This window comes from Falco peregrinus, chromosome 5, assembly GCF_023634155.1.
Source record: "Falco peregrinus isolate bFalPer1 chromosome 5, bFalPer1.pri, whole genome shotgun sequence".
In the NCBI taxonomy this organism is placed as follows: Eukaryota; Metazoa; Chordata; class Aves; order Falconiformes; family Falconidae; genus Falco; species Falco peregrinus.
Window position 1 is genome coordinate 89,222,807 of NC_073725.1, and position 13,917 is coordinate 89,236,723.

Consider the following 13,917-nt stretch of genomic DNA (forward strand, 5'->3'; position numbering starts at 1 on the left):
TGCCTTAAGTTGACAAAAGACAATCTTTAATTTTATAAATGTTCACCCAACTGACGAATCCAAACAGCTGTTTCAAAGTTCTTTCAAAATTCAACCGTTTTCACTGAAAGCACAAAAAACACTTCCACAGTTTCATCCTGAAACAGTTGCCAGTTTCACATAAACAAAAGCAGGCTTGGTTAATACAAATAACTATGAAATAAGTATTAAGTACTGATCATTAAGTAGCAATGAAATGATTAAAGATGCAGTAAGTTTCCTTCTACAGTATGACAGTCCTTCAAGGCACTAGAATACATCCACAGTTTTGACAAGGTGACTGATAACCAGCAGTCACCACCAGCACTCTGGCATTTTTTGGTTCATGTTTTAAAAAGAATCTGCAGCAAATCAGTGAGGGAATGTCTCTTGCAAGGCATCTCCTTGTAATGTCTAAGAACTAGAAATAAAAGTCTAACCGTGACATTAAAAAGATTATTTCCGTTATACATGCACTTTAAATAACTAATGTTCTGCTTCTTATTCTTTTGGAATTTCTGCTAATACCATCCGTATTAGCAGCAATTATGCTTCCTATGCAAGCTTCTGCAGTAATTAATTCCTTCCATCCAAGATTCTGAAAACCATCGTTGAGACACAGATCATTAAACTTCTTCTGAATGGCTAAATCACTTTCTCCGTGATGCACAAGTCACAACTCTACACAGTTTTGCCATATCGTCAAAAGAAGCTTTTCACTGTTAGGTCTGTTAGTTTTCCTACCAGGAGAGGAACAGTAAAAAGTTTTGAGTTTTTCCATTACAGAGCAGTGCTTTCCGTATCATTGTCAATATCAAGCATGAGGTGGTTGTGCAGCTCTTTGCTTGCTGTCTCTGCAAGAAGCTCTGAAGAAGGGTTCTGAAGTGGTTCTGGAATACTGGAATCTGCACAAAAAACGCAATAGCCAGTTTAGAGTCTGGACAGTGACACCCCATTCGCTAGCGTATTTCTGGTGCATTTCCTTAGAAAGAAAAGGGAAAGGAAAGGTAAACAAAGGCTTTTCAAACAGAGGGCTGCCACATATGTGAATGTGTACGCATGAACACAAAAAGGCTAAGCCATACTGAAATGCTTATGAGTTGCTTCTCCAACATACCTTTTCTCAGTCTTCTACATGATAAAAGGAAACGTTTCTTTCTGAAGAATGGAGGACAGCAAGTAACGATTTAGTATTGGATTCCTCAATGCCCCTTAAGACTGGCATGTTACTGCAGACTTTCACGTCAAAACACAACGGTCACTCAGCAAAAAAGAAACCCAACAAAAAGGCACCTAAATCATCAGCCAGGTAACCACCACCTATGACTTTTAGAAGCAGTAGGAACATGTATGGTGTCAAAAGGAGGCCCTGTCACAGGAAGAGGAAGAAATTACTTAAAGCAAATTCAGATTAACCCTCTTCCTTTGTATAACAGAACATTGTGTTCTTTGCCTCTTCTGAGAGGAGGAGAATTTTGTTCAAGCCCAGGTGCCCAAGGAGGACCTCAAAATGTTGCGTTCCTGGTGACTGACTGCCCTGGTAGGGAGAAGATCAGAAAAATCCTAACAGTTTAAAAAAAAAAAAAAAAAAAGTGACTGGAAATATTAAGTCAGTATTTTGGAAAACTAATTTATAATATGCCACCACATCTCCTGCTGCAATCCAGCAGCTGTTCTAAATAGAAAGTAATTTAGACTGCTTAAATCAAATAAAGACTTCACATAAGCATCTTGCTTTTAAACATCGGTGGCATTGACAGGCATCCTCTAAAGACTGACTCCTATCTGAAATTGTAATTTCTGGGCTAAATTTAATTTATAAATGTTCACATTGAAAGTTTCTGAGCTAAATGACATGGAAGAGGTGAAAGCAGACACAGAACTGAAGTCTGAGCGCAGTCTCCCCTGCTTCTCTCTCAGACCGTTACTAGAGTGCCAGCCAGCCTTTCACAATGTGCAGTGATTTTGGACTCAGTGATACAGTTAATACAGCAGCTGGAACTCCATCATATTATGGCCTGACACAATTATGGTTAAGCGGTTAAGTGTTTGCAATGCAAATTGCTGCAATTTTCCCAAAAACATGATCCCAGGATTAATATTTTCTTGTGAGGTGTGAACTGTACATTTTCTCCCACCGTCTTGTATCAGAGTCTTGGGGAGTACCATGTTCTGCTAAGATGAAATCATCCAGAAGGCACAGAACAAGCCATCCATACTGTTACGACTTGTTAAACACCATCATCTGGGGGAAGCTGTTAAACAGCTCTCTCCTCAGCCCTCCATTCTCATCTTGATAGTCAGTGTCCAGGTTACTGAGCTATACCCAGAACAGTGCCTTGTGGCACCTACAAGACTATCACTGTTCAACAGATGTTTGGTAGCAATGAAGAAATAATTACTGGGGCTAGTTTAAAACCAAACCTTTTCACTTAGCCTCACATTCATGCATTTACCAGGTCCCCGAAACAAGAAACCAAGTTTCATAACATCAGCAGCTCTCCTTCACCCCAACTCTACTCTGTAACTTGCTTCTACAATGGATGAAAAAGCACTTTTAAAGTCAGTTAATTTAAACTTTAGGGGTTTTTTAGTAATTTTTCCTACTGCTAACAGAAGCAGTACTACATAGAAGAATAAACAAACTGCAATCCTGTGAGTTCCCGAATGCTTCCTGCATCCTTCCCTTACTCAAAACATTCCACACTGAGCTCGACCTGACGAGACAAGCACAGAACCAAGTAGCAGAGGCACTGCGTTCTCCCCAGTACCTAATGCTACCCGCTGTTACCTCCGCACTGCCATTTAAAGTATGGTTCAAAAGGCGTACTTTGACTTTAGATGCAGGCACAGAAGTTTTCCCTACCATGACTGCATATTGAAGGATGAATTGGAAAAGGACGTAGCTGACAGTGTGAGGTGACACAGGAAAGAAGTATTTGTGACAAACGATGCTACAGCTACATCAAATACAGAATGAACCCCTGTATAAAACACATGGATTTCTAGATAGAATTTTCTGTACATAGGAAAAGTACAACATGAAACTGGCCAGTCAAAACATGAACAACTTTACATTCTAGTCTTCAATACTTTTAGTACGTTAATGTAAGAGCGAGCATCAAACAGCCATTCTTTTTGCATGCCACACTAACGATAATGCAAGCAAGCAGTGTTATTTGTGACAGGTTAGTAGTGGGCATTAGCACACACATGATTATGAATTAGCGACATTTTTGGCCAATCATATGCCTTTTCCTTACCATTGAACTTTCCAATACAGTTCCTACTGAATGCAGGTCAAACATCTAGATTATTTAATAAAATTTTTGATTAGAATATTCTTTTCTAGGGCTTATTGATTTAATACCATAAACAGAATTCGAGGCATTGCTAAAGTCCAGTACATGGACAAAGGAATTCAACAGTATCCTGAAAACAATTCAGAACTCCTGTTCTGATATTATGAAATTCACTGGAAACTTAATTTTGGCTTCCATTATTCCCATCTGTCTTCCCTTGCTCCACTAGTTAAGGTTAAAATTAAAACCAGCCATTTCACATTATGAAATTAGGTAAGTCAGTCTATAATAAGTGTTTATATGTGCATGTGTAAATGTTAGAGCAGATACTCTCATGTAATATGCAGTGGTGTTAATTCACAAAATATATTAATCCTTTAAAAAAAGACTGATCTGGAAAAAGTGGATGATCCTGTACTAAGTGTACTGCTGCAGGCAAGCCTGAGTATCACTTCAAGTATTCCCCAACGATGTTTTATTCCCCACCCCTCCCGAAACATACTAGATTGTCTATGTTCCTTTATTCCTTTATGGGTTTTGCTAGAGAATCTTTCATCATCAGCCCTCCTTTACTGGTTTTCCTGCATGACAGCTTTCATACTCTCATTTACTGTACACAACTTACATGGCCAATTTGCTATGGTTTGTGCTTGAAAGGAATGATATGAAGTCTCTCCAGTTTTAACACTGTTTCATTTCAACACTGTTGATTTCAATTTGTTTATTATTTATCCAGACTACAGGACAGCTGTGTACCTCTGTTCTGCCTCTAACTTAGCTGAAAAGGAGTCAGCACGAAGTTATAATTTGCTGTCCCTGTACAGCCTCAGCTGTGCCAATCACTCCCCTACAGCAGATGCTTGTGTAACTTAAACTCCTCCACTAATACAGCAGGCCCCTGCACACCAGCTGGATATTATTTAGAAGTCAAGTATTTCTCCAGTTACACTGGGGTGTAACAAGCCCTGCTTGTCTGCCATCATCAAAGCAATTTCCTCAGAAATAAAAAAAATCCCAAAATGAGAACAAATATGGTCAACCTATCAAACACAACTTAAAAATTAAGGGTAAGTCTTTCCTTGAAGTTTGACTCATCAGCACAGTTCCCATTCTTATTTGTAAATGTTGTAAAGATCCAGACCTCAGCCTTATTTATGAATTCAGTCTGGAAATTTCACCCTTGTAATTTAAAGATACTGACAAAAAGAACAGAAGTACAATCAGGAAAAGTCTGTTATTTTAAAAAGCAAAGCTACTTTTTAGTTGCTTAAGCAGCTCATTTACTTCTCCGATTTTAAAAAAAAACAAACTACTTCCAACTTGACTTCTCAATCCATTACTAATTTCAGTTTTTTCCTCTAAGCAGTCAAATCTTGAGATGATTCAGGAATGCAGCCTCAACATTTTCAGCCTGTCATGCAGTTGTTACCTTAAGAAGGTAGCACCTCCAACCCATTACATACAAATAGTAAGATTATTAATGTGTCGTTTGGCAGCTGCGATTGAACAGACTAGTACTATTAGTGAGGCTGGAGCTGACAGAATGCAAATGCAAACATGCCAGAGTGCAGATGCTCCTGGGTGCTTTTCTGAAAAGCGGTTTAGTCACATGAACATGTATTTTGCCAAATAAATTCCAAGAAGTTAAAAATAACTGAAAATCTAAAGTGAAAGCTACATTAAAATGTAACCATAAAACACTCAATTGTAGGAAAACACATGAGCTTCAATATTGGCTGCACTGGTAAGAACAAACCTGTTTTAAATGGGTCACTGCTTCACACTTGACTTGTGGACTAGTAGTTCTGGTGACCGTGGTGAAGTGTTACTCACTTCATTGTAGATATTTTTACAATTTCTTTGAAGAAATAATGTAATGTTCACAGGACTATTAAAACTAAGCAGCATAGGTCTTAAAATCTCTTACAAACAGAATGATATGTAGTAATGAGGTAACACAGAGTCGACAGAGAGCACATATTCCAAAGCGCATATACAAAATAAAGCTACAAATAAAATATTGCTGTGCAGGAGCATTTTAGCTTATATTGCATGTTTCTGGTAAGTACAAACCTTATTCGCAGTAACCATCCCCACCTGTGAAGGCATCATGGGGTAAAGCTGTTAGGCAACAGAATTTATACTTTGCATTCCAATACATTAGTCTTACCCTAGAGAAGCTGCAGTGTCATTGGAAAGTTTTAACCATTATTAAATATAAGTAGATTTAAAAGTATTAGTCTCCTATATCCATTATGCTTTCCTTTAGAACTGCCTAAAATAAGCAGAGACGCAGCAGAACATTTCAAGATCTGCTAGTTTTGACTGTCCTCAGCAGTTACATTCCCCCCCCCCCCCCCCCCGATGTAAATTAACATTATCGTTATCAAACTAGTAACTACATGCTTCATGAAGCTCCTGTGAGAAGACAGGAAGCTTCTCTTTACTTCATGAATGTCTCAAAACAGAAGGTGGCTGCTGCATTTAAAATATGAAGAACTATCTAGAAACTGACCTAAGATATAGTTTAGTGTATGTGGGTCTTCAGTCTCTGGTTGTCCAACTTAAAAGCACATCAGAAGACTTTGTTCTCATAAGGCAGAACATTCACTGCGTTAGTATCTTGTCTATTAGAACATGTATCAGTGACCAGTTTTGCCATTTTCTTATCTTTCATATACGCCGAAATACACTATCCTTGGCTACATCTTCTCCCTCCTCCAAATATTTGCTTTTGGCAACAGATGTATAAGCATAACTGAGAATGCCATGACACTTGAGCCTGGAGAAAGCCCTAGAGAGCTGGTTGCTAAAATAGTGTTCAGCTTCCAAAACAGGGAAAAAAAATAAAGCAAGCTAATCTAAGTTCCCCCCAAACCCTTCTGCCTCAGGAATGAAAATCTTCACTGAGGAAGTGCCCCAAATCCTCGTGCACAGAAGAGGCAGGTGGGCGTTTTAACCAGATAAGAGCAATTTAGTATTTTAACTGTTACCTGCACTTTTCACTCCCTCTCCCCCCAAATTCATTTACAGCTACAGGTGTTTTTTTCTTCATTTCTGCTCCCTGAGGAGACACTGAATATGAAAGAATCCACTCACCTGTGACTATTTTGGAAGCTGTTTGCGTGGGATTTGCAATAACACCATCTCCAGCCAGCTGAGAAGGAGGATGAGGCGGAGGGGGAACACTAGGTCTGTTTCTGGGTTTTGGTACTGGCCGAGGCCGCGGCAGTGTACCACTCTGAGGTAGAGAGTGAGACTGGGAGGTTTCTTGAGCAGATGGCTGTGGCGATGGGGAGCTAGTATTATGTTTTCCTAGAGGGGGTGTATCAGGTGGTGTTGGAGTCTGCGGAGGAGTGTAACAGGGCTGCTCTGGTCCGTGCTCACTGCTGGGTGCAGCAGGAGGAGATGCTTGACTGTTTGATTTGGGCTGCGGTGGAGGAGTAGCCTGTGTTGGGGGCTGTGGTGGTGGGTGGCTGGGAGCTTGTATTGGGGAAAGGCTGCTGGAATATCTCCGAGGTGCAGAAACCTGGGAAGTGGAGGGCTGGGCTGCTCCTTGGTTTGCATGTTGAGCAGGAGGAGAAGAGCTTCTAGCAGGTGGTTTTGGAGAGACAGACGGTGGCTGAGCAGCTGGGGCAGAGCTTTGGCTCGCCGGCTGCCCCGGCGGTGGGTTGGCTGGCTTGGGAGGGGCTGGCGCAGGCTTTTTAACAGCTGTTAAGAGAAGAGGTGAGATTTCATGGTTGTGTACTGTGAAACCAAACTCCTGAAAGAAAGAAATTAGCAGCACAAAAGCATGCTCAGCTACGTTATCCAAGTAAAATAGCATGCTATCAAAAGCAATACCAATAGGAAGCTACAGAATTGTGTACACAGGTTTACTGATCAATAGCCTTTGAGTGATTTTGCTAAACAGCACTGCTACACATTACTGCCAGCATTCACGACAGAGTTCAAAAGTCAAAGATGCATTTATAACTAGGCCTTAGTGAAATGCAAGCGATTAAACCATTGTCTGTAATAAAGGAAGAGATACCAATAATAATAAAGGAAGAGATACCGTAAAGTTATTTTATTAAGCATTTTTGCAGTACATAAAGAATTGGAACTTAGTAGCTTGAAAACCAAATGACAAAACACACACCTCTCCTCATTGAATGGGGACTGGGACCTGCCGCATTCTGTGGCTGATTAACAGAAAGCTGATTAGTGCTACTTGTTGACTGGTTCTGGACAGTGCCCGCGTGCCCACCATTTCTCACGGGTGGAGGAGTAGCTGAAGATGTGTTGTCCTTTGATTTTGAGGTACTGAAAATTAAAAATCCTAAATTAGAAGGTGATTGTAAAATACCGTGCCCAGATCAGCTGCACCTGTTCAAGTTTACATTACAAATTGTGCTACAGTTCTGACCCTCAAATGCTTCAGAAAAACTTCTGCACTGGCTGCTGTTTACTCACAGACTGAATGCTGCTGCAGCTCTTCAAATAAGTGGCAAATAGGCTTTAGGCAAGCCTGTACAAAACATCAATTACCAAAATTGAATCCGGAATCCAAGTAGTTCTGCAGGGTCACAGTACCTGTCTGAATGCAATACTGATACATAGGAGTACAGTCTCCATGCTAATGAACCCTCAGTGCACTTGCAGATCCTTTAAAAACAGACCTTCTCAGATTTCCTCATGCAAATATACCTATCACCCCTATAACTGTTAGCCTTTTCAAAATATTCTGTCACAGCATCGCATCCAAATTGCTTGCAGTTATCTGGTAGACCTAGCTACTAAGCACTAAGTGATGGCACCGTGAAGTTCTGCCAGAAAAACCAAACTGCAAAGGACATGAGCCAACTTGCTAAGTATAGCATACAGGCGAGGCAGATTTAGCCCTCGTCGCTGAAGTCCCTGGAGCTTTTGGAAGCCCTCATGAGGGCCCAGGGATGGCGAAAGCTGGGTGTGGAGAGAGCAGTGGTCCTTTTCTCATCACTGGCTGGCTGAAGCCTTCTCTCTGCCCTACCTGGAATGAAGGTTTTACCTTGGTGGGACACCAAAACTTATCTTAAGGGAGCAATCCCTGTAAAACCTTTGTGATTCAGATGAGGAAACTCAGCTCTTCCTGACCTCTGGCTATGAAGACAACAGAATTGGAGGGAAATACAGCACTCTATTATGAACCAGCTGAGTTGGTCCAAGGCAGCATCCCCAGCCCCGCTTGCTGTGCACTTGCAGTCTTCACTTGTTTCTCTCTTTATAATTTCTTGCAGCATTTTACTGATCTCAAAAGGATTAACTTTCAAACACTTTTTCCAGCACACTGCAATCCTAATTTCTCCAAATGCTGTTAATAAATCGCAAGTACTTGAACACAGAGTCCGTGCAGATTTTAAATGCAGCTTTTAGACAGTATTCTCAAGGTTTTGTTTTAGCTGCCTCTGCCACAAAGATACCTGTGGAGGAAATACTAGTCTGCAGGGGATTTCCAAATGAGCTGTTTTTGTAAAAACATCAGTGAGAACAAAAGCTATATGTAAGAGTCAGTGCTGCACCAAACTCCACGGTGGTGTTTTACTGCAAGATGCTGTGCAAGAGGTCAGTGTTTGGAGAGTGCTACAAGCCTTTACATGTGGTTTGTTCTCTCTCTCAGACCACAGACATACGGAATGCAAAGTGCTGCTTTCACCATACAGGACAGGAAGAGTCAAGGCTACTGCAATTAGTCTTGCAGCCCATGTAGACTAATACTGAGGACATGATTACAGTTTCCATAATAATTAAGTAGCAAAAAAGCCTGTATACATGCTTGTCCTAAAGAAACCAATACCAAAATATGATGTATCAACTTCCAATTTTCTAGCAAGCCAGTGTGGTCATCACTAACACTTGCTACAGACATTAAAAAAAAAAAAAAAAAAAAAAAAAAGGGAGAGAGAGACACACACAAGACATATCCAGATGACATGTACAAGAAATAACAAACCACCAACAGGTTTCTAGTACCCGCCACTGGTAGGTTTTGTTCTTTCAGCAGCAGACTGATAGTTGTACTGCATGGACACCTCTAGAGTATAACTTGGAAAGGTCAACATGGGTAAAGTACAGTATTTTTTAGTATTTTTTTATCATCATTTTTTTCCCTAAGAATTCTCTTATTTTAGAAGATCAATTCTGCAATATACAGAACAACGTATGTTATTTTAGAAGCTCAATTCCGAAAAAATACACATGACAAGACAGCTCCTGCACAGTCCTTCTGCCCATGCCTGAACAGGCTTTACACCTGACAACATGCATTCCTGTTAGAAGAGGTGCCTTGTGAAGCAGATACAGTCGACACATCAGTTTGCTGCTGAAGGAGCCTGCTAAGCCACTGCCAACAGAAGCCATGCCTCTTACCTGACATCGTCATTTCCTTGACTTTGTAACTGTTCTGCTGTGCCAGCAGAGAGAGCAAAACCAGCACCCACTGGGCTTGTTTCAGCCACAGAAGCTTGTGAGTGCTGCTCCGCTCCAGACTGAGCCAGCACGCCAGCCTCCGTGGGTGGAAGTGGTGGCTGGAAAGCTGGGGATGTGTGCTTTCTATTTATAGTGCCACATCTCCGAGGATTCGCTTGGAAGTCCATAACCTTGACACCAAAGCTACAGAAAGAAGAAAGAGTAAACACACCACGCCAGCCAACACCAGGTAACTAAAGCAACAGGACAACTGCATGTTATAACCCACAAAGACAAACGCAACCCCTGTTGCTTAGCATGCAAAGCAGCAACAAGGAAAGCTTCAACTTTCTGCGTATAACACCATTTATGTTAAGACATGCAACAGTATGTGGCTTATCCACACAGAGGGGTAAGCTAAACAGAAGTAGAACAAACTACTCAATTACATTTGAAGACAGACATTGATGACAATGAGGCCAAACAACTCTAATTTTACATGTAAATACATACATTTCCTTAGGTACCAGTGTATCTCCTCACTGAATATATTTTGCCACATAAATTTTGATTCTATTACATACTAAGTTAGAATACAGATTTTTAAGACAGTCAAAAAAAGCCACTGGATATACACTACAATTTGTCTTTAAATGAGAATTATGGATAAACAGACTAAAATTCTAACAGATTTTAGAATGTATATAGCACATTCGTTCTACAATTTAACTTTATTCTTGTTGTGTTAAAGACAGTGAATCTTGAACTGATTTTCTTCTTCCTCTGCCAGTGCTGATCTATTTGCATGTGGCTAGCTGTAGGTAACAGAGGTAACAATTTAACATTTGCATAAACAGCTGAAAACAAAACAGCATATCACTTGAATATTCATGATATGAGTGATAATAAATGAACGTTACACTACATGTTATATGGGAAAACAGCACGTTTTATTTTTATTTTTTAGCATTCTACTGCTTGCTGTGGTATACTGTACCATCATCAACTCAGAAGTCTTATCATGAAGGCACCAGGTAACACCACCTCAGCTTATGGGCTTTGAAAAAGAAGCCATGGAATATCAGAAGTTAGAAGTGTATATAGTAGCATCTATCAGTATCTGTTTCAGTGGATTTTAGACCCCCCCCAAATCTGTAATGGGAAAATGGTAACTGGAAGCAGTAATTATCTGCTTGGTTTTTTATCATGCATAGAGTATAACTGGAAGCAAATACCAATACGTTACCTTTGAACCTTCCTCAGGCTGCAACAACATGGGGGGGAAATAAATCACTATTGTTACCTATGGTATTTCCAGGAAATTCTCCTGAGACCAATAAAAGCGTGTCCAATTACAGCCTCCTCGGCAGTCCAGTTCTAAGAAATGGGCTAAGAATTGAAAACTAACTCGAGAATGAAACATACCTTTCCTTCTTCAACAAATCTCCTTCCATTACAGTCATACTAACAGGCCTCTTCCGTTCCAGTGTCCCAGATTCATACTCATTCCCAGTGTGTGACAAGTGATTTGAATTAACAGCAGGAATTGCAACAAATGCCCCAGATACATTGAAATCTTGATCTGAAAGAGAGACAGGCAGAACACATCTTAAGACATACATATACAAAATGGGGCCTCACTGCAAAAAGCTATTAGAGTTTTACCTGTCTAGGGTTATCAAATACAAAATTCTTGTAACTATGGCAAGAATTTACCTCCAGGGAAGAACCAGTCTGCATGCTGAATAATTGGCTCAATAACTGCTACCACATGGACCGAAGTTGCTGCTGCCATTTCAGCAAGGGATCTGCAGAACAAATTTGTAGAACACTTTACACAGAGTTCTATTGATTAAAAAAAAAAATTATCGTATTACCTAAATGACAAATTATGCTGACCATGATGTACTAAGACTCCTAAGTACCATATAAAAAGCAACTTCAAACTCTGATGAAATCTAGACTATTCAGTAACATTCATAGCATTTGAAAACACTCCTAAAAAGTTGCATGCCTAAAAGGACCTGGAGGCATAGGTTGAAAGAACATTTGAAATATTTATTAGGCAAATAGCCTATTGCTGTAAATAGTCTACATGATTTAAAACAAGCTGGTAAGAAATTTTACAGCTTCATGGAAGTTCTGTTTCCTAAAACAACTTACCCTTCATTCTTCGCCCATAACAAGTTGGGGCCCAAGACTATTGCAACATTGCTGGGCGTCATTTTGTTAACATCACTGTTTTGTGCAAGCTTTGCTAAAAATTTGATTAAATACCTACAAAAAGGAAAGAAATAATTAAACAGCAGAACTAAGAGCATGTCTTCTTGAAAGCAAGTAAGTTAAAGTTCAAGAACTCATAAACACAGCTTACAACAAAATGGAAATAAGACAAACAGCCTTCTTGCTGAGTAGCTGGCTACTAAGTTTCTACTCATGAATCACAGAAGTTGAACTAAGTAGAAAAGAAATTATCTCCCACTTAACAAAATGGAACTACAGAACTATTACCTTTTCAGAAAAAACGTTTAGATTGCAAATGCCTACTCAACAGCTATTTTCATATCTTGTAATGGAATTTGCACACTTCAAAGAGTCACGAGAGCTGGTTTTGTTTCAATTCATTCCCAAAAGACAAAACCACAAGGAAAAATTACACATATAAGATACATTCAGGTGATTTCTAAGACTGCAAAAATACAATGAAGAGCATAGCTGGTAAAAAGTTAGGTACTATTACCAACAGCATGGCTCTTAAGTACAAGGGTTCTATGCATCGCTAATTACAGTCCACAGTAACTAACTTGACTGAAGAAGTCTACCACCACCAATGCACACCAACTACTTGATAAAACAAGATATCCTTTTATAAACCTAACTCAATTTGGTAAAAAAAAAAAGAAAGAAAAAGAAAGAAAAAGAACCTGAATTAAGAGTTTTGGTTAACCAGCTTTGAAATGTGGTACTCTAGCATGAAAGTGGCTGTGCTGCAGGTCAACAGATGTTCATACATACCTGAAATTAGCATGATAATGCTTAGGTAATCGGTTACAAATTCTCCATAACTCTTGTAGCTTTTTGTCCTGGTCCTGAATACTGGAAGGAAAAAAATATTCCATTACATCTTACATTCAGATCAGAAAATAGTTGCTGCTGCAGTGAACAAAGAGATGACTGGATAACCTTCCATTTATGCCAGATAAATGCACTGTTTTGTATTCTATAACCTGCTAGTCAAATCCCTGAATTACCTCTACCTGCAACAAAAAAACCCTGCTTAAGCATCAATACTATGCAGCTAGTAGTCTGAAGCACCCCTTAGTTTAAATACAAAATAGGTATTTCACCACAGTTCTGTGCAATTAGTATGAAGCTAAACCACAAAATTTAAAATAATTTGTTACACAAAATATTTACCTGTTAGAGCAAAACCAGAAAGTAACCTGTGTAAGCTTGGTCTTTCCTTTGAATTCATGTATGAAAAAACATGATTTGATAAAAGTATGTAGAATGTTTTCCTATACAACTATTTTTAGTACACTTACTTTGCAGCTTGTGTCCATTCTTCATATAGACTGTAGGTCATTAAAGGTTCTGGCAATTCTCGCAAATAGGATTTCAAGGCACCTGCAATGCAAAATAGAAACAGGCTAGCTTCTTAGCTAATGCTTTCAGCCTTCATCTAAAATTCTGTCCTCAGCTTTGTCATTTTATCTATGCAATAGGACCCAAGTTCCAGTGAAATAGCAAAAAAATCTGACACTACCACAGTATATCTGCTCAACACTTCACACTAAAGGGCTTCAGTAATCCCTGTAATTTGACAGAAACATGTACTATAAAACTATGAATCATCTCTTCAGAACGAAGACCTTAAAGGTCTACATATGGCTCTGATCTCCCTTGACCATATTAACACTTTTGTCATGAGAGGAAATTACTATGATCACCTGAATTTTAAACACTGCTCTTGTCATGCAGACATGAATACATCAAGTGGGAAGAGCATGTGCACCCTCTACTTATCTATGTTGTCATGCAATTAAGCGATCTTTCAATTTTAATTTAGTTTGCAGAGATCAACACCTTACATTGCAGCAAGTCAACAGTTAAATGTACAGTATAAACTTGCGTTGTATCAGTTTATACCTGGCTTTGATTCAGAACATTC

At 39.4% G+C, this 13,917-nt stretch overlaps 1 protein-coding gene across 6 annotated transcripts in view; it reads right to left on the reverse strand.

The window, feature by feature from the left end:
- Window positions 1-4: 4 nt before the first annotated feature.
- The window catches only part of ARHGAP17 (Rho GTPase activating protein 17), a 47,886-nt gene continuing 33,973 nt past the window's right edge, over window positions 5-13,917 (reverse strand). For 2 of the 6 annotated variants that reach the window (XM_055803717.1, XM_055803721.1), the window contains 9 exons: window positions 13,292-13,373; window positions 12,762-12,842; window positions 11,910-12,023; window positions 11,463-11,554; window positions 11,172-11,328; window positions 9,708-9,950; window positions 7,462-7,625; window positions 6,420-7,031; window positions 5-923 (listed from right to left, as the gene is read on the reverse strand). In XM_055803717.1, coding sequence (XP_055659692.1) covers window positions 799-923; window positions 6,420-7,031; window positions 7,462-7,625; window positions 9,708-9,950; window positions 11,172-11,328; window positions 11,463-11,554; window positions 11,910-12,023; window positions 12,762-12,842; window positions 13,292-13,373 — 1,670 coding nt within the window. In that variant the 3' untranslated portion in view covers window positions 5-798. Of the gene's footprint in view, window positions 924-3,281; window positions 3,327-5,393; window positions 5,418-6,419; window positions 7,032-7,461; window positions 7,626-9,707; window positions 9,951-11,171; window positions 11,329-11,462; window positions 11,555-11,909; window positions 12,024-12,761; window positions 12,843-13,291; window positions 13,374-13,917 lie in introns of all 6 variants that reach the window. The other 4 variants (XM_055803719.1, XM_055803720.1, XM_055803718.1 and 1 more) reach the window with 4 other exon arrangements.